Below are 22,039 nucleotides of genomic sequence, written 5' to 3' on the forward strand. Positions count from 1 at the left end.
AGTTACTGTCCGTTGATTTTACAAAATTCTAAAAAATGAAAAAGAGGCTTTGACAGTATATCATCTAAGCTTCTGCATATTATGCAAGCTTTGAAAAATGGCTTTCAGACACTTTTTAATTTAATTTTTAGTGCTGAAGGAAGTTTGTAATGAGAAAGGGAGAGAGAGAGTAGGGCTGTATTTCTGGTATTCCTGACCCAAATTCTTATCAGTTCTGGTTAAGCCATAGTAATTTTTATTATTGTTACTGTGATATGCCTGAGATATATTTTTCAGATTAGTTTATGTGTCTTAAAATTCTCCTGCCTTTTTGGACTGATGTGTTCTTATTCATTCAAGAGACATATCTCTGTCATCATGCTGTGTTTATATCACAGAGAAAATCATAAACTTTGGCATTTATTTATTTTTATCATAATTGTCAAACTGATCATAATATAGGTACTTCATAAATCTCCTTTGCTGTTACTGATGAAAACTTTGTTATTGGTAGAATAGCTATACCAAAATGTCTTTGAGAAGGAAGTGTGAGTAGCTATATCACTACATAATAAGAGCCTGACTATAGGAGAGGTGAGATATTAACCTTCCCTTTCCTATTTCTCTATTCAGACTAGAATACTAAAGAGGGATTCACTAGTCTAGATTTGACTTACCTAGTAAACGACTTTTTTTCTTGATAAATCAGATGGTGATAATCAAGACTTTGGGGGAAAATATGTTGTTTTATTTCCTCCAATAATTGTCCCAATAACTTGTCAATTCTAGTTTTTCCCATTGGTTAAGTGCTTCCTTAACAATGTCCAGATCTAATTTCATGACTTTTCTGTCACTTTTGTTAATTAGAACCATCCATTCCATTGTTAGGTACTCTTCACTTTAAAACTTTACTCTCAGATTTGATTCAACAGCTCTTTCCCTCAGTTGGAGCTATTGCCCCAGCTACTCCACAAGAGAAGGGAAGGGAAAGAGCAAAAGGGTAGGGGCTGCTGGAAGGCAGAGATGTGAGTCTCCTACCTTCTGAAAAATCTAGACCTTATGTGAGTACCAGCTTCAGGGGACATGTTTTAAGTACCCTGCTTGTCTCCCTCATTGTGGAGAAGGGACTGAGAAGAATGCTGTTCCATGCTCCTCAGCTCTCAGAAAGCGCTTTCTAGAATGTTCTAGTGACATTCTCTTCCCCCGGCAGCCTCAGGGTGTACCTGCAGGCAAGGTCTGTAGCTGACTGGAGCACCAGATGCTGTCCTCCACCTCTTGTAGGCACCCCAGATTTTGGAGCTACTCTTCATTTGGTTTTGGGGAACGGAAAGAACCTCCCTCCTGCCCTTTAACTGGGAGGGAATAGCCTGTCACCTAATGAATACTGCGCTCATCACAAGGCCACGGACTGGCCCCTCGAGCTTTGTGGAGAAGCGTCTGACCCTAATGAGAGTGACTCTTCTAGTAGTTCTGAGCTAAGCATGAAGGGATACTTAACATCTTTTGTTTTCTGCTTCAGGCCTCAGTTGCACTTACAGAAATACAGGAAAAATTCCAGTCAACGTCTGTTACTCTCTTACAGAAAATTTAATCCTTAAGGCCCACCCAAATCAGTTACTGCCGATGTATTACACTAGCAATAAGATTTAAGTAGCAGGAGGAAGTTGTTTATACAATTTCTGTTAGTAAATTTAGGCTAAGTGGGATGCACTTTCTGGGGGGAAACTGCAGAGATTCCTGTTCTGTCCTGAATTCTCCCTTAGAAGAGCAGGACATTCATAAACACAGGCACACACAGTCACAGATATCCATTGTAACCATTTAGGATGTCGTGTTTATGGTCTGACCAGTGAGGGCCAGAGTAGTCTTGGTATTTTTAGAAAAGTTAGAAGGAAAATTCTTTTAGAATAATCATGCTAATTTCTGATGTTTTCTAGTCCGACATATTACCTAAAGTCTTCAGATGTATGTAAATTACCTGTTTTTGAGATAATGTTATTTAAAAGCTTTGTTAAATACAGTGGAAGAGGATTGTATATTGAAGTTACTTAATCTCTTTATGATGAAACCATAAGCTTTTTTTTTTTTTTTTAACTTCCTTGAACTGAGCTGAACATACATGTTATTTCTCCCAATCCTCACTAAACTAGAAGACATTTTCCAGGGTTGATTCTTGAGAAGGAGCTAGCACAGCTATGTTTCACCTTTGATATTGTTACAAAATTATTATTGCCAATTTAAATATTACCTTTTAAAAAATTTCTTGAATAAGAAAAATTTCTTGGATAAAATTTTTTATTTTGTATTGACATCCTTAGTTCTCTCAGTGTATGCTGGCTACTTGCTGATTTAATATTCGAGAATATTGCTGTTGAAAGTGATCAGAATGCCCTGATGTGAAAGAGAGTAATTTGTAATTCCTTTGAGGCAGATATGTGCATGCTATAATTTTTAAGCCAGTTTGTGGTAAACATTCCTTGTTCAGGGGGGTGTACCCTTCTTCCTGGAAACCCCATATTCAATGAACTGTTTCTTTGCCTTTTGTTGATTGAGATGCTTTGTTTCTTTGTGAAAACATTCTTGTTATGCAACAGAGAAGACTTTAATTAACATTAAAACAAAGGTAGTTAATTTTTGGTAAGAAGCTATGCACAGGAATGTGAAAGGAATATGATTTGGGTGAATGACTGGAGCCAGAACATATATTTTCCTGTTCAAGACTTTGGCAAATTGTGGTTATTCTGACTGGCAGTGAACTCTCTACTACAAACTCTTTCAAACAACGTGTTAAAGTGATAGAGAACAATGTTATCCCAGAATCTTTCCAAGAAATCACTTATTTCCAGTACCAACTTGTCAAAACCAGAATATACAGTAGTCCTATATGAATATGTTTCTGTTTCCATAAAATACAGTTTCGTGAAATCCTGTGATTAGAGAAAAATAGTGTGTCATTACTTTAGCCAATTTTCAAAGTGAGCAATAGCATTTAAGTTACTGAATAAGAATTAAAATGTACACAAATGACAGCCTGTTACCAGGACCTGTTTATTTTTTAATGATAACCAGAGAAGAATGAATTTCACTTTTTAGGGAATTTTGAAGTCAGTTGAACAGTACTAAGATACTACTGATTTACAGAAAAAAGAAATTCTGAAGTTATCAAACAGCAGAATTGGTGATTGTGAAAAAATATCAGGACTTCTTAGGTTTGGAGGAATAAAAAGACCTGGGGATTGTGGATTCCAGCATTGGTATACAGGCCACAGATTATGAGAAACTTCAAATTTGCTAAGTTTTTCTCCCCATTAGTACTATTTTTGATTCATTTTTACATTATTTATATATTTCAGAAAATGCTGATGTTTTTCTCTAGCTACATTTTATGGAAATAATTTGAGTTTTGTATTTCAATCTTTAGGTATGATGTTGATTCAAAGAGCCCCAACTTGTCCAAACATGTAAGTTCATATTTTTATGTTTTTATGATGACTGTATAATATATTATAATATGATGATTTATGATTAATATTTATGCTGATTTACTAATATTAAAGTTATATATTCATAACTTTTCATGTAATGTGATTGTTTTAGAAAATAACATTTTTAGAGAACCCTAGAACAACATTTTTTTTCAGGGCTTATTAAAAGAATGTTACCTTTAGTAAATGGAATGAATTAATCTTCTTTTTTCTTATATATTTACTTTTTTTTTTTTTTTTTTAGAAATACTGACAGTTCTCGATAATGTTTGAAGTTGGATCAGGCTAAGCAGGATGAAATAATGGGCCTGTGTTTTTTTTGGAAGGCTTCACTTCTGAGAGAATGGGAACTATTTGGGTGTAGGCAGAGTGGCTTGTTCTGCTTTCCTGATAGTTCATGTGCTCAACAATACTTCCTTATGCCAGGCACCTTGCTAGTTTCTGCGGGGATAATGTGAGGAAGACAGACAAAGTGTCTGTGTTCAAGTCAATTTCAGTCTCTTTTTCTTTTCGTATTTTGATCTGCCCTCCTACCCAGTCCTCTTTTCTCAAGAGCTCTTCTCACCAGGCAACAACTATTATGTGGGGAAAGTTTCCAGGTTCAGGTGCAGTGGGGCATCAGAGCTAGAAGGACAAAGAAGGCACTCTGGTGAAGCCTTGATAGTCCCTCCTCTTGTTGATTGACCTGTGTGTTTGGAATTAGGTCACAGCTAGTAGGAAGGGCTGGATAGGGTGAAAACAGCATTCTGAAAGGGGCTCAGTGAGGTTCCAGGTGAAATCTGAGTACATAGATATAGAATTGGCAGCTGTGCCAGTGTTGGGAGGCCAGCTGGACTCAGAGACTCAGAGGGTAAGATTTTTCACTTTTCCATTGTTGTAGGCTGTTAACTAGAATGGACGGGCATATGATTTCCAGTGTAGCTCAGAGAGGGAGAATGCCATAATTTAGAGAAGAGAGGGGACATCTGGAGTGATCACAAGCTAGGAGACAGATTTGTGGAAACTGGGAGCCTGAGGTAAAAATGAAAATTTACTGTTTCCTTTTCATTAAGAGGGAATATGGCATTTATTTGTGTTATGGAGCATAGAGAAGAATCATGCGAAGAAGTATTCAAAGGACAGCCTAAGTGATTGATTTTCTGCAAATTGAACAAAGTGCTCTACTAAGCTCATTCTTCTCCATTAGCAAGGCCCCTGCAGTCACCATGTCACCTTCCTCCTCTTCATGAGAAGGTTCATGGCATTGCAGCTGGACATTTGAAATTTGTTCTCACAGCTTTGTATTGGAAGTTTTCCAAATGTCCTCGGAAGAATCAGAAAAGGACCTAGAACTTCTAGTTAAAATTGTTTAGTTGCAAAGAAAGAAATGTATTCACTTATCTGCACACATGGATGGTTTATTAAAGGGATTAGAAGCATCTCATAAATGTGAAGAATAGCTTGTCCTTAGGGGAACTGGAGCTGGAAACAGGGATGGTGGGTTGAGACTGCAATAGCTATTTTCTTCATTTCTCTCTTTCTCTGAGGCTACATGTTCCTTTTATCATCTTTTTTCTGAGCTTCTGCTTCTCTCTGAAGACCAAGTTTCTGTTCATCAATGAACACATGGGAAAGTGACTTCCCTAACCCCGACTGGACATGGAATTTCAAGTACCCACTCTCCCTGCCCCTGATCTCTGTGTTTCTTGGTTCAAACTACTCTTCAGAGGGCAGTTGAGGACATCTCCATGGGGTAGGATATTTTGAGAGTCAGTGTGATTGTGGTAACAAGTGGTCGCTACCCATGTAGTTGCCTTGAGTTTAGGGTCGAGAATAGTGCATGGGATAGGAGGATACCTCAAACATGCCTGACTATGCATTCCTTCAGTAATCAGATCAATAAAGACTAAATATTATTATAGAAGAGATAGGCCTCTCAGAAGCCATGAGTGTATATATATTTTCATATATTTCTCTTTTGTAGAAAAGCTTTTGTTTGTTACAAGAGAAGTTTCACGTCTCCCTCATCCTACCAACTTGTCTTAGCACTGCTTTACCCTCATGATGCTTCTGTTCTTCTCTCCTCGTCATCACACTGCTTCAAAGAGCAGTCTGAGCTCTCACATAACTTCCTCACTTTACATTCAGTCTTCAGCTGACTGTTTTCTGATTTCACTTCTGTTTAAACTCCTCTGACATGGGTTAAATCAAGCTTCGGTGGCCTCTCTTCATTCTCTACCTTACTTGACCTCCTGATTCTTTTTATAGGATTGACCACTTCCTTTTTGAAATATTCACCTCCCCTGACGTTCATGGAAACTTTTCCCTGTTTCTTCTCCTACTTCTCTGTTTACTGATTATCTATCCTTTTTAAGCTGTGCTTCCTCCTCCTATCCCTTAATATTGTTATTTCTCTTAACTTTATTTTCTAATTTTCATCTCATCTCCTGCATCAGCTCTCCTTGGGAGGGCTCAACCATTTGCATGTCTTATTCTGATGGCTCCCAAGTATGTATCCCTCTGCATATCTCCGAAACTCCAAGTTTTCAACTGCTTAAGTGTTTCCTGTTAGATATTCTACAGAAGCCTAAAGCCAAGTATATCTAAAATTTATGATTTTTTTCCACCTCAGTCTTGCTCCCCTGCTTCTATTATCTATCCGGAGAAGAATTCATCAACACAATTTACTTAATTAAAAAACTTGGATGCATACTGACCACTTTCTGTCTCACATATAACATTTAGTGAATCACCAGATCCTGTGGTAAGAATCACTGCTTCTTCTATCTTTTTCTTCCCTTTCTTGTTGTTACTGCCTTAGTTCAGATTCTCATTACCTTTCTACTGAAGTACTGCATGGTTTCCTACAGTTTTATCTCACATTTTAATCTATCCTTTACATTTCTGTCTGTGTTACATTTTTAAAATATATTTAATTGACAATAAAAATTAGTTAATAAGTGCCTGAGCTTTATAACTGGGTTATGTCAAAACAGGGAGGAATTTTTTTTTTTTTTTTTGCATTGTTACAAGACTTATTAGAGATGACTGCCTTGAATTCCTGATAGAAGTTAAAAACAAAAGCCCTTCCTTATTTGAAAGCATTTAAGTATAGATTTTAGATAAAGAGGAGTTCATGAGGCTTTTGGAACATCAGAGGAACCAATAAACAAGATAGGTCTATTCCCTGAGGATATGATTCTTTAAGAGTGTGGTTGGTCTAATTTTGCAAGGTGAAATATAAACTAAAACCTTTTAGAAAAAACTGTTAGGTGCTTTTTACAAAAGGGATTTGGTAGCAAGAGAGACTCCTTGAATTAGTAATAATAAAATCTTTTCCTTATTATTTATTCTTATTTCTGATAATTTAGAAAGAATTCCCTTTCAGGTTGACTTTATTTGGTGGCTAGTAAGCATCTTGGATCAAATTCCTATTTTTTCAAACTATTAGGTAAAATCAAAGTACAGTAGAGTATAGAACTGTACCTTAGATTTCTACCATTGCAAATGTATACAAGGTAAGTGAGACATAAAGGATCAATATAACTTTAGTTGGTCCATTGGTGGTGGAAAAGTTTTTTAGTGGAAAAACATTGTGCTCCAGGCAAAGCCTTTTGGAATCCAGGATCATATTTTATGGAGGAGAATTTATCCCTTTTATGATTCTCTGAGGAAATATCTTTACCGAAATATATTTCCCCATAAACTTAATGTCATGTGAACATAACATGGCATTTTGAATCCCAGGTTTGTTCTCTAAGATGCTAGTGGACCCACTCATCTTAATGCCATTAGCAGAACTACATAGATGACTTTAATTTGCATAATTTAATTGCATCAGCCAAATCATTAATGAAAAGATTAATGACAGGCCCATAATTGGTGGGTATAGAATTCTGCTTGGTGTGCTGGACCAGATGATATCAAAACTGTACTTTGTGTACTAAATTTTCATACCTGTGAAACAACCCAAAATGTATTTATCCACTTGGCTGATCTTGGAAAGCACCCACTAACATTTTTGCTTCAGAAGTGCTAATGGCTTTCCGGCTCATTTTGACCACAAGACACTAGCCTGCAGTGAAGGTGTGTATGTTCTTTGATACATTTTCTAAATATTATGCATACACACTTGCACATATAGATCAGTTATATTTAAAAATGTCATTTGAAAATTAATTGTTTGGACCATAAAATGCATTTTCTTACAGGAACAGATTTATAAGTGGGGCAAGATTCTTTCATTAGCATATAAATCTAATTTAACCTTTATATAACTGAACTGAATTCCAATGTATATTCTTATACAGTCAGGCAGGCAATAAATTTGTACTAGACACTGTTGTAGTGCTGGGAAATGCAGCAATGAATAGGACAAACAAGGTCCCTGTCCTAAAACAGTTCACATTTTAGAGTTGGGGAGGTGAGATGGGCAGATGTATTCAATGAACACACATGCAAATAAATAATTAAGATAGTTTATTTTCTTTATAGCTCTTATATTAGTACGATTTTAATACTGTGAGGGAGTAACTGGAGAAGCACCATTAAGTAGAAGCTCAGGTTCCCCTCAACCAAGGAGCATGGTTCTACACCAGTGTTCACCCTGGGTATATAGGTACTGCAGAGAAGGAGGGAACTATTGAAAATGTAGAGGAACAGCATTTCAGACACAGGGAAGAGCAGTACAAAGGCCTTTAGTCAGGAAGGGATTTAGAATGTTGGTGTGACAGAAAGATGGCTACCATATGTAGAATATTGTGAATGATGAGGAGGGTGGAATGAAATAGTTTGGAGAGGTACATAGAAATCAAAAGATGTAGAGATTTGTAGGCCCTGGTTAAAGAAGAAGTTTGCATTTTTTTATTTTTTGATGGCTGTCACTGGAGGGTGATGTGATCTGATTTATGCATTTAAATGGTGACTGTGGCAGCCAGCTGAAGTGAAGAATGGGGTTGGGGAAGCAAGCTGGACTTCAGGAGACCAGTTCTAAGCCTGTCATAATTTGGCAAGATGAGACACATTTGATGGTTAGCCATGTGTGGTAATAAGTGGTCAGTTTTGGATTATATTTTGGTGGTATGATTGTGGATGAATTGGATGTCAGGTGTAAAAATAAGAGAAGTTAGAATGGTTCCTGGGTTATTGGTGAAAGCAACTGGGTAAATGGTGATACAGTTTATGCAGTGAGATACACTGGGGAGGAAAGTGACAGACCAGTGGTAAGACCAGGTTCATGTTAAGTTTGATATCACAATATGCATCCAGATGGAGATACTGATTAGGTAATGTCTGGAGACTACAGATGGGGAAAAGAATAGGATAGAATCTTGGGGGAAGAAGATTAGCCTGAACGATCATTTTAAAAGCCAATCAGAACATGTCACTTTCCAGTTCAAAGCCTCTCATGGCTTTTCTTCACTCTTGGATGGAGATCACAGTCTTTGACTTAGTTCCCGGTGCCTCGTCTCCTACTGCTCTCTTCCCTGCTGGCCGGGTCTACCCCTTTTGCTTTTTCCTTGACCTTCCAAGTAAAATCCTGTCTCAGGGACTCTGTTCTTGGTTTTTCTCCTACCTGGAATGCTTTTGCCCCAAATGTTCACATGGTTATGTCTTTCACATTACTCACGTACCTACTTAATTGTCATCACTGAGAGGTCTTGTCTGACTGGCCTGTGTGAAAGAGCTTGTTTATGATGATGATAATGATAAACCACATGCATTGATTGCTTTCTGCTAGCACAGAAATAAGAAATTCCACTTACAGTTAATATCTCTTGGTTCATTATGCCATTGTTTTCAAAGTGTCATTCTTTTACATGCATATATTTGTACGTATACTAGTCAACAGGTAAGATGAGTTGGTGTATCAGGCACATTTGGATTTTATAGTAGCATTTACAATGAGCATTTGTTTAAACAAACATGTGTTGACTGTGACTGTAAAGTGGTTTTGGAAAAGAAAATTAATTATTTTATTTAGATAATTTCCATTATTGGCATTCAGGAATAAGTAGTAAGTTTTGAGTATGTAGTAATTTTTTTTTTTTTTTTTTTTTTTTTGTCTTTTTCGTGACCGGCACTCAGCCAGTGAGTGCACCGGCCATCCCTATATAGGATCCGAACCCGCGGTGGGAGCGTCGCAGTGCTCCCAGCGCCGCACTCTCCTGAGTGCGCCACGGGCTCAGCCTTGTAGTAATATTTTTTTAACCCAAAGGAGTAGAGAGGATGAAAGAGGCATATATATATTATTAGATGCTTATCATGTTTCAAGCATGTGCTCTATGTGCTTTGCATATATTATCTTATTTAGTCCTTCCAACAACCTATGAGATAGGAATTATTTAATAGGCCCATTTTGTAGATTAAGAAAATTAGGCATAGAGTAAATGGTTCAGTCTGTATCTTACTTAACACAGGTACTATAGACCCTTAAAATTATTATTCTTAAGGAGTATGCTACACTACTTTGCCAAATTAATAAATAAATGTATGTATGTATAAGATTTTTAGAAGTATATATAGGAGGCCGAGCCCATGGCGCACTCGGGAGAGTGCGGCGCTGGGAGTGCAGCGACGCTTCCACTGTGGGTGCCGGTCACAAAAGGGACAAAAAAAAAAAAAAAAGAAGTATATATAGGAACCTTTAATATTTATACCTAGCAAACAAGCTAGCAAGCAAACCAACCAACCAACGAACCAACCATCAAAATCAGCTCTTTTACTGCAAGGTAAATTTCCCTTTTATGTGCATAGAATTTCTAAAGCCCATAGTATTAATATAATTCTCATGAATGTAAACAAGTAGCAAGCTACAATATAAAATCAAATATAGATGGAGGGAATTGATCAGTAAATATTGGTACACAAGAAATAATAATGTAATAAATTTGAAGGAATAAGAATTTTATGCATACAGTTAAAGTAGACATTTCCCTGAACATTAACAATAGAGAGGAAAGAAACATAAATAATCAGCTAGAACCTGATAGTATACCAATGCATTCTTGGATTTTGAACCGTATGTTAGTAATAAATCTAGGTTTAGATTGTTATGGGCATAATCCAAACATACTCCCTCTCATTACCCGATTAATTGTTTATTGGGTTTTTTTTTTTCCCCAAACAACCTATGCAATGTGAAACTTGTATTGTTGTTGTAATGCTTTATGTTGCTGTACTCTCTGCTTTGTTCTTGTCTCTTACTGTTAGGTCTTTCACCTTTAATACCAGCATATTGAATTGAGGGTTATTTTGGATACTTTTTAAGAGTACTGGTATGCATCCTATGTACTAACAACATGGTTTTTATACATTTAAATAGATTCCAAATCTAAGTTCTATCAGTCTGTTATTTAGATTGTAAAGTAATAAATCATTCCTTTAATAATATTTATTGATCTCATGCCCAGTTTGGGGAGAACCCAATAGCTAAAATAATTGAATAAGTTGAAGCATTTCTCAGCGGTCAGAAACTCATAGCTAGATTTAGTCTGTGTGTTACAGCTGTAGGAAAGTGCCTGGATTTATGCTGTTTTGACCCATTTATAATGACTCATCAATTGGACCACAACACCAGAGTAAGGAGCAATAAAGCAGTTCATGTTATGACTAGCTTTTATTTCCAATCTTTATCTAACGATAAACCAAAATATCTAAAAATCTCCATTAAGAGACACTAATTATATTATTAGTATTGTGTCGAATACATGGGAAGTGTGAACCATTAATATGGCTAAAAAAAATGGATTCGGTAGAACTTTCCAACACAGAGTATCTGATAAATATTATGTACTGATTTTTACATTGTATAGAAAATGTGTTGTTTAATAGAGACTACACAAACACACAGAGACACAAAACAAAAACCATAAATACATGGGGGCAAAATGGGCTATAGCTGTAGAGATAACATGCATAGATTTACATCAGAACTTTTTGGTATACATTTTGTTGATTTAATTATTTTAATTTCTTTTTTGTTCAGCAGTGATGACAATCGTGTGTTCCCTTCCGTTTGCTAGTATGTCTCTACCTTAACATGAACATGCTCAGTATTTCTGTTTTGTTCTCTTTAGTAATTACAGCACAGACGGCTTTTACTGAGACTTATTACTCCATTGGCCAAATCCATTTAGTGTGTAGTATTTGCAGCTGCCCATTAATATAGCATCCCTAGAAAAGAGTTCTAAATTCTTCCATGTATTTTTATTGCTGCTGACTCAGAAGAGTGCTGGTACGTTCCAAATCTTCAGAATTCAGCTCTTTCTAGTTGTCATGAGACTTAGAGAAATTTAGGTTTACTAAAACCCCATAAACATATCTGTAAACTCTGTTTTGAAATTGGTAAAGACAGGCTATTAATAAGGACATTTAATTTAAATCTATTAAGGCTTTACCTTAAGTTTTTTATGTGTGCATGTGAAAGCAAATTTAAAATGATTTGCAGTTTTATGAGGGTATGGCATTCTGTCAGTCACCACATACCACATTCAGAGTTATTTTTCGTCTCTCTCCCTATCCCAACTGCCCCCAAGTCCCACCACCTGCAAATACATTTTCAGCAAATCATGCCACTTTTCTTGTTAACTGCTACAGCCTTCCGACTGATCTGGCTTCCAGTTCTTTTCCTCACTCCTCAGTCCATTCTGCAAACAGTACTTGAGTAATACACTGTTCTAATGACGCTCCTGCACTGCTGAAAGGCTTCTGGTTGCTTCTGATGACCCTAAGACAACTTTTTTGTATGGCCAAGAGGGTTCTCCATAGTCCTGGCTCCTCGTCTCCATCTCTGCACTTTACTTGAGCCCCTGTCTTTTCTCATTACTTTCTTGCCCATAATTCTCATCTGTCCTAGAATGCTCAATTCTCTTCTCTGCATGATTTGATTTCTACCTGGCTGTCAAGGCTTACTTCCTTTGGGAAAATGTTCACCTGACCATCCTAGTCTACAGAGGCCTTTTTTCTTTCCTTGGTCATAGAGAAGTCCCTACCTCCTCTTTTTTTTCTCCACTGAATAACACAGTTTTTACTTTTGTGGCTTGTTAGGCTTTTGTGTGGCTGGGTCTTGCTCCTCTCATTACACTAGAGGGAGGCAGGCAGCATGGCTTAGCGTAGAGGGTAAGTGAGTAAGCCTTGGCTTTAGACCACTGGGTCCACATCGTGGCTCTAAGCAAATTACATACTTTCTCTCTGCCTCAGTTCCCTTATCTGTAAAATGGGCCAATACTAGTTCCTTTTTTTAAAATTTGAAAACAGTCCTTTCTCAGTATCCCACTGAACTAAGTACAATGCCTTGTACCCTTAATAAATAGATTTGTTGACTCTGATTTTATTTAGTAAGACTTAAAACATGCTGTTTGCTGTTAGTCCTCTGTCCATCCTTTTTAAGGCTTCTCTTGGGCCAGTCTATTGCACAATTAATTTAAGGAGATCTCCCACCTTCTCCGTTACGGCAAGACAATTCCTTGAATCCAATATAGGCTAAACTAGAAGGTGTGTGTCTCTCCTTGAAATTCCTCCATGTTTTCTTCACCCACATATCCAGGCAGTGTTGGAGCCCTTATTTCATTGACATGTGAAGTGTCATTGTATTTATGGTATTTAAAATCTTAGGTGGCATATCCATCCAGAATCAGGACATCTGTGTGGGTCCTGGCTCTGTTATTTAATGACTGCTGAAAACACAGAAAAATCAACCTTCTAGACTATTAGTTTTTTTATACATGAAATACAGTGTTAGTAGCAGACCTCTCATTTTGCAGGGCTATTCTGAGTCTTGAAAACAAAAATCAGCTAGTTTTATGTTAATGAACATTATAATGTATTTTACTTCGTCCATTTTTAGGCACTTCCTATATGCTAATATTAACTCATGCAATAACTCATTGAATCCTCAAAACAACTCTATGAGGGGGTACTAATACGTGTTAGAGAGGAAGAAACTCAAGTGCTTAATTAATTGCCCATATGCACAAGTAGTACATGGTGATACTGGAATAGATGCCTGGCAGTGTGGCTCTGGACCCCAGTTTTGGCTATGACATCACACAACCTTTCTTTGAGTATTATTGGGATCATTAGCCACCTCTGCTGTGCGCTTTCTCAATTTGTCTCCTCAGCCAACAGTTTAGTTGTTTCAGAGACATCTGAAGTCAAGCCAATTGTGCATTCAAAACTTAAAACTTTTTCCATTTTATTTTTAGTTGAAACAAGAAAAGAAATGCAACATGTGAAAACTCAAAATTATGAACCTTATCTGTGACTAAAAGCACAAAATGCTATGCAAACTTTTGGGACAGTCACATGCTTAAATCAATGCATATTTTATTAATATTATGAATTAATTAATATTATGAACACTTATTTTATTTATTATTGGAAGTTAGAAAATTCAATGTTTCAGCAGTGAAAACAATGCAAATGGTATATACAAAATATATACTGTGAAGATAGTTTGGGAACTTATGAGTTTTAATCCTTTTATCTATTTCAGGACTTTCTGGGACAAGTGTTTTGTACACTGGGGGAGATTGTTGGTTCACAGGGAAGTCGTCTGGAAAAGCCAATACTGTAAGTATTTTTTAATTCAGACCATGAAATGTTAATTCTTTAGCTTATATTTTGGCATTTCGGAATTCATGAGTACATGGTTATAGACCAAAAGTGGGTTTTAAAATCTTGTCTGAGTTTTTTTTCCCCCAACAAATAATTTAGATAAATTTGTAACAAATAGTTTCTATTTCAGCTGTCATATTCCATGCTAAAAATGTTCATAAAATGAACAGAGCATATTTAATAGGAAAATGTGTTGTTTTCCTTTTAGCTGTACTATTAATTGTTGGAGTACTTTTTAAAGAAGAGATTTACTCCTTTGAATAAGGGACTGTTTGTGGTCCCACTTTATACCATGTTTTTAATAATGCATTTTTGGTGACTAAGATTTTAATAATAATTTTTATTACAAAATTGATCTGTAGAGAAAGCAGTTTAAGTGTAAACATTGAGAAAAGGCAATCACTAAGAATTATGTCTTCATCTTCACCTTCACTGACTGGGATTATGTTTAATTTGGGGGTTAATTGCATGGGATGGTCCTATTTTCTCTAGTTCCAAATAAGGTAGAAAACACATTCTAGAAATTGTCTATATTGTTTTTCTCAGTTTCCTCCTTCTTTTCCCTCCTAATCCTGATTATTTGGATGCACTTAACTGTTTATAAAAACCAGAAGATCTAGAAAGAATAGTGTGGCAATTTTAGAGCTAACCACAATGTCAAAGGGTTTGGGAATTTTGAAGTCTATATCTTCAACCAATATTTTAAGAATCTCAAATCCACAAAATAAATATGTCAAAACTCCATAAATGTGTTGATCTCTTACATCAAACACTTGAAATGGCTCAGGCTTCATTCTCATATTCCTTGTATAAAATGGAACTTTGTACTTAGTGTGTTCAGTGCTATGCAGGAACTTCTCAGGCTAATAAGAAGTCTATGAATTTTAATTCTTTTATTTAATTTGGTTTTCATAGAAAATTACTTAATGTCAGTTTGAAAACTTTCACATATCAACTACCTTTTAAATATTCTTTTCATTTATTATTTGTTTTCACATAATCATAAGACTTGGAATCTTATTACTATAATATATTTATGTTCATTTTAATAAGTAAGTAAGAAATTATCTGTAAAGCGAATGCAAATATTTTATTAAGTGCATTTAATTCTTACTGCATTTTGTACTCTAATGATTTAGGCCCTTAAGGATTCTTGGAAGATCCCTAACTCTACCTTTTGATTTTTGCTGAAAAAAGAATCAGTAATATATAAAATGCCACCTTGAAGATGACTTTAACATTTTTCAATAGAAAACAAAAGCAATTAAAATATGGAACTTCTATTTCAGAGCACCAGAATAAAGAGTTTTTTGAACTGGCACTTGTATTTTTAAATTGGTCATTTTACTGGAAATTTTTATCTGGTGTTATTTTCTCCATAAAAGGAAATCATAACTGTAATTTCAGAAAACCATTAAGTTACAAATAATTTTTCTTAGTGGAAAATCATATTTACATTAGTCTTGAAGCATGTTAACACTTTGATATTACTACGCTGGTTGAGGTATGCGATAAATAGAACATAATATAAAATGTCATCTTTGTTCAGCTGATTCAGCAATTCCTACTGGACAAGACTAGCAGAAACAAGTTCATGCTAAGAGGTGAAGATACCTAGGTTAAAGACTGGTAGAACACGCAAATGTTAGGGGAATTTGCTGATGGGATGGTTGAGTCGTGATTGTTTCACGTAATCAGAAGGAATGACATGCTCTACAGATTTTTCTTAGCTCTTGCTGAGGATGGGATAGCATAATGAGTCAAATCCTTGGAGACCTGTTTATACAGTATAGATTTATCACAATTACATGCTATGCTTCATCTATAGGGCATTTTGAAATTTATCCAACTTTATTAAAGATGATGATTTTTTATCATTTAATTTTCTAAATATATGTAATTAATTTTTTCTTCAGCCTTTGACCTTATTGGACACCCTTCTCAAGCAAATAAACATATAGGAAAGGATTTAAAGGTGGGCTTATTGTTTGAGCAGTGGGAGATTTTTAGATTTTTCCAAGAAAGCTTAGCAAGACAAGTGTTAGTAGCAAGTGGGTAATGAAATACAGAGCTTGAGTGTAGCAAAGAGCTTGGCTATAAAAGAAAGAAGCTAAGAAGCAAAATTATAGGAATTGTAGAATCATGGTTTATTACATGAGGAAATTAAATTAGATACTTGAGACAAACAGAGCAGAGGAGAGAAATGAAAGAGGACAAATTAATCAAAAATAGGAGAGTAGAATTGAATATGCTTAGTTTGTTAGTGGAAGGATATTTGGCTTCCTTAATTAAAGCATCCAGTGATATATACTGTCACCTGAGAAGTTGCTCCAACTTAGATGAACACTGGACTGGAAAAACATTAATAGTCACCCATCCTCTAGCTTGAGAAAAGATTGGCATTTATGAAAAACTCTAGCTGTGAGTGAGGCATGTGTCTGGAGGAAGAACATGTGGATTGAAGAACAAGCTCCACTGGGCTAAGCATGAAGTTCAAGAGCTTTGAGAGAAGACGCAGCTTCTATGCACATAATAGTTCACTCCTTAACCTCAACCTCGAATGAAAAGCAATCAAAACCATTCATACCTTTTGTTTGACAAAGCACAGAGGGATTGGGTAAAATACTGTTTGCACGGAAGCTTTATCTGTCCATAATGTCGGTGTAGCCCTTCAAAGCAGCTGGTCCACTCCCTAGATTTTTTAGATTCCACACTCATCCTTATTAACTCCTGCTCCGTGACATCTTTTGTCATGTACTTTATTTTTTCCTGAATTAATCTAATGGGCAAATGGTGGGGAAAGATGGGAAGGTTGGATGATGTTGTATACTTTAGTGGAAGAGTGAATGACTTTGGAAGAAAAGATGGAGCCAGGGAGAATATTGGAGATGATGCAAGGTAAGAAAGTGTTTTCTTCTTTGCCAGGAAGCTTGGTGGTAAACACAACTTCTAAAGACTCCGTTTTATCACATAATATATAAAATAGTGGAATTTATGAAAACATGCAGAAATGGTGAAGAAACTCACACCAGGGAAATAATAGGTGTAGTGGATTGAATTATGTCCTCCCAAACTCACTGAAACATGAATTGTGTCCCCCAAGTTTTACGTATTAGAAACTTCGCCCCTGGTGTGACTGTTAAGAGGGTGGGAAAACCTATTAATGATAATTGAAAGGTGGAGCCTCGAAGAGATGATTAGATTGTAGGATCATGCTATAGTGAATGTATTAAAAACAATGGTCAGGGGCATGGTTCTGAGGGCTTTAAAAGAAGAGAGAGGAAAATCTGTCTTTCTCTCTCTGCTCTCTCTGCTCTGCCAAGTGTGTTCCCTGGACTTTGGACTTCCCAGCGTCTGAAACTGCAAGCAATAAATTTCATTTTTTTACAAACTACTCAGTTCCAAGTATTTTGTTATAAGCAACAGAAACAGACTAATATAATAGACATTTCAGAAATAGATCCTACATCTATTCTTTGTGGTTCCCACTGCCTCTCACAGCTCCTCCCTACTCTCACCCCACTGTGTGAACCCAGGCCAGCCTTAGCTATCTCGTTAAAGATAACATTGTAGGACAGTTGCTAAACATCCTACTGTCTTTCCTGGTCTGTTCCCCATGGCTGGAGATGGAAACAGAATTTGCATACTCTTCTGCTGTAGCCATTAGTGTCTGCAATCTTGTTAAGGAGTTAGGTGATGATTTTTCCTATTCGAATGGGTTTAGGCTTCTGAGTTGCAGCACAGGACACCTCCTGAGAAGGATAACCCACCCACAATTAACAAAATTGACTCATCATAAATTTAAAAACATCTTCCTGTGTCCCAAATGTTATTTATCTTAAATAGCATTAGTCAAGTGATTTAGCTCTTATTTACTAATTTTTTTTAGATTAGAGATTTGTTTTCCAATTAGTTTCCTATTTAAATTCTAAGTTATTCAAAATATGCTCGTTTTCTTTCCTTTAAATGGCCTAGTTTAAATTATTTTAAATAGTTTAATTTCTTCTAGCTTTTTAATTGCAATTGTATTATAGTATCTTCTCACAGTCAGTCTTTTTAAGTTTATGGTAACTATAAAATTTGTGGATTTGAAGGAGACAAACTAGGGCTATTCGATTTATGCTTTAAACAAACATATTTCCCATAACTTAATTCCATCCTACACTTTTGGTCTTTTCCCTGAACCCTCCAAAAATGAGTCTTGTGCTACTTAATTTGTCTGCAACATTTTCTGTGCCTTCCTGTGACTCATTGGCTCCTGTCTTTAGATTGTCCCATTATTATTTAGCATTATATCCACTCAGCAGTGTGTTTTCTCATGCTGTGAGATTGTATCCAATTTTCTGTGTGATGCTGTCAGAGAGTCTTACTTCTATCTTTAGGGATCTCAGTGATGGATTCAGCAAAGCCTTCCAAACTGCTAGAATCAGCACCAGTTTAAGAAAGATTGCCACCCTCCTCTGGGAGGAAAACATTTATTATATTCATCAAGTAATAGACCTGTTTGTTCCTGTTACTACCAGTCAGGAATGACTGGTTCTGTATAAAAGGAAAGGCAAGAAGGCAGGGACTGGTTGTGATTAGAAAGTAGATTCTTTCTCTGGGGTGGAGCAGAAGCCCCAGGGGTAACTGTAGCAGCTGTTTGGGGTAAAGAAGGTGCAGGAGGGAAAAGGCTATGTTCTTTGTAGACAATAGCAGTTTGTGATCTAGGCAGTCCTTAGTGGGTGGAGGATAAAGGGAGGGGTCCAAGACAGATTATAAGTATACAGGGACAGGACTTGAAGCAGGTGATAATTAGAAGATCAGCTGGCAATTGTCAGATGGTCATGGGAATCCCAACTGTGACATAGGGTTCAAGAACAGAGACAGATGAGTTCTAAAACTCAATAAGGGAAATGTAGGGAGAGAAACAAAGCAGAAAAGAAGCTTAGGAATAAGGCAAAAGACCAAAATATGAATTGAAGAAAAATATGAATTGAGTGGACTTCAGGCCGGCTTAAAGATTAAAGGGTTGGCTTAGAGATCTTACTCAACTGTGGACTTACCCTGAAAGCTGGGTCATGACTGTGAATGAATGCTGGGACCAAATGTAGTGTGAGAAGGAAGAGGAGGGGCAAGAAGGATAGGAAGATGGAGACTTGAAGGTGAGAAACAAACTTACAATAAAACAGGGCATATCTTTACTGTGCAACATTTTGCATGTGAAAATATAGTCAACTTTGGGGGAAATTTTGGCCCTCAAATTCATTTCTACTTTATTAACTTCCTTGCAAATTAGATTGATATTGTTATACTCTCTAATTTACTTTTATAGGAAGAATATTTGGCTGGAATCAGAAGATGATGCTTTTAGTCCCAACTTTGCTACTAGCTTGCTATATGCAATGTTACAACATTTTTACATCTATCTTACATTTTTACACCTGTGGGTCACATTTGTAACATGAAGAATTTGGTCTAGAGATAGATAAGTAGCCACTGGAATGGATTTGAAAGTACATAGGCTTAAGGGGCTGTCAAACCTGGGTTTCACAATTGAGCAGGTGTGTTATTTGAGCCAATTGCTTTAAATTCCTAAACCCCAGTTTTCTCATCTAAAAAATCTGAGTAATACCCGAATAGTACATTTTTAAGAGCACTGTCATAAAAAATAGCAATACTTTATGTAATACGTTTGTCATGAAGAACATTGAAATTTAATAAACACTCAAATGGCAGCTATTATTAATATTGTTTTTATGAAAATAGCCGATATCTGTTAGGAAAGAACTCTTAAATCAAGTCAACTAATAATCTGCTTTTTCCTTTGTCCTTCCCTCTTTCTTTCCTCCCTCCCTCCTTCCCTCCTTTCCTTCCTTCCCTCCTTCCCTTCCTCTGTCTTTCTGGCTGTCTTTATTTTCCTTAGGAAAGTGTTTAGCTAGGAATTCAGCAATCTCAAGGGAAGGACAATGTTAAACCAAACTTGATTATATGTATGTAAATTGTTAAGTATTATTCAGATATAAATACTAAAAACTATTTTGTCTAATCTCATGTATGTAGCTGAACAATCAAATTGAGGAATTGAGTTAGGTTTCTGTTTTTCATTAGTTTGGGTTTTATAAGATAATTTTATTATTTTGTTGGATATATCCTAAATTTCTAGAGCATTGGACCATTGCTCATTTGTAATTGTCAAAAATAATTATCAAAAAATTGAATGTTGTTTAAGAATTACTTATATTTTCTCATTTGCAAATATCACACAGATGAGTATATATGTTAGTAACTTTCATTTGATTCAACACATTAAAAATTAAACCTTTGATTGCATTTCAGAGACATGTTAGATGCTTCATCAACCTAGAGTAAAGAATTTATCTACCTCTGGGAGAGTCTATCTGAAAAAATTGCATATTCTGTAAAGGCCAAGTGTAGAGGGAATTTTAGGATGTTTTCTTATGTACCAAGGGACTTCAAAAAGTTTGTGGAAAAAATGGAAATAAAAGATAAAATTTTAAAATATAAACTTTATTTCTCAAAATGATCTTCATCAAGTTCCAAATACTTTTGTAAACAATGACATCAGACATTTAGTTCATCCATTAAAAACTGAGGATCCTGAGGTTAAATTCTCATATTAATGCAGTCTTTCTTACATTATTAACTGAAGAAAAATGGATGCCCTTTAAAGATTTTTTAAGATTAGGAACCAAAAAGAAGTCAGAAGAAGCCAAATCAGGACTATAAGGTGGTTGCCTGATTATTTTGTTATCAAAACTCTCACAAAATTGCTCCTGTTTGAAGAAAGGAATGAGTGGGAGCACTGTCATGGTAAGGACTCTCTGGTGAAGATTTCCTGGGTGTTTTTGTGATGAAGCTTTGGCCAATATTCTCAAACATTCTCATAATAAGCAGATGTGATCATTCTTTGACCCTCCAGAAAGTCAACAAGCAAAATGCCTTTAGCATCCCCAAACTGTTGCCATGACCTTTGCTCTTGACTGGTATGCTTTTGCTTTGACCAGACCAGTGATTTCGCCATTCTTCTACCCAAGCTTAATCATAAATTTAATGTTTGTTCTTACTTCAATTGTAGCAGAATTCATGCTTTTCAGATAGGGGATCTTTTCAAGTTGATATCCTGTTTTTATTTTATTTTATTAATATTATTTTTTTTTAACCTTCTATGATGTTGTTGTAGAGCAGTTGGGAGAGAGGGGGAGAGGTGAAAGAGGAAGGAAATATGATGGAAGAAGGATGAAGGAGGAAGGGCAGGATTGAAGTCTATGACACCCCCACATTCCCACAGTGGGCTTCCAGTAGTGGCTTGGTCATTGCTGGGCTGGGTACAGATGTCAGGGGAGTGTGGCAAAAGCCCTCACCTCCCACCACCCCAGCTTGGGAATGCAGGGCCTTTCTTGCTGCAACTTGGAGATCATTGCTGGGCTGGTTGTAGGTATGTCAGGGGGGCGTGGCTGAGACCCTTGACCTGCCCCCTGCCCCACTGCCCTGGCTCAGGAGAGCTTGGGGCACTTCCCGCAGCAGCTCTGTAGTTGTCGCTGGGCTGGTTGCTCATGTTGGGGGTGTGTGAACAAATCTTATCCTTCTTAGCACCTCAAACTAGATCCTGTTCAAACAGATTATAATAAGTTGGTACGAGTTTATTTTGGTGTAAAAAAGCTTTGCAATCCGTGCATAATTTTTTTTGTAATATGCATTTTCCATGAACTTTTTGAAGACCCCTTGTATTATGCACAAGCTTGTGAGTCTTACATATACTGGAAGTTCAAAAAATGATCAGCTGAACCTCTTTCTTATATTTATTTTTGAATCAGAGCTCATTTTCTGGAAGGATCTCCAGGGATGTAATTGCTTACCCCAAATAAGTAGATTGTGTGTAACTGCAAATTCCCATGATTCTCTTCTCTATTCAGAAATTTTAGTAGTTACAACTAAAGTCATATAGATGAAGAGCTCTTCTGGATAGAAAAGCTTGT

General features: G+C 36.3%; 1 protein-coding gene across 1 annotated transcript in view; it reads left to right on the forward strand.

Moving 5' to 3' along the window:
- CPNE8 (copine 8) overlaps positions 1-22,039 on the forward strand; it is a 207,026-nt gene that overhangs the window by 55,754 nt on the left and 129,233 nt on the right. The window contains exons 5-6 of the mRNA XM_063074742.1: positions 3,401-3,440; positions 13,939-14,015. Coding sequence (XP_062930812.1) covers positions 3,401-3,440; positions 13,939-14,015 — 117 coding nt within the window. The remainder of the gene's footprint in view (positions 1-3,400; positions 3,441-13,938; positions 14,016-22,039) is intronic.

The sequence above is a fragment of the Cynocephalus volans genome, chromosome 12 (genome assembly GCF_027409185.1).
Source record: "Cynocephalus volans isolate mCynVol1 chromosome 12, mCynVol1.pri, whole genome shotgun sequence".
Taxonomy (NCBI): domain Eukaryota; kingdom Metazoa; phylum Chordata; class Mammalia; order Dermoptera; family Cynocephalidae; genus Cynocephalus; species Cynocephalus volans.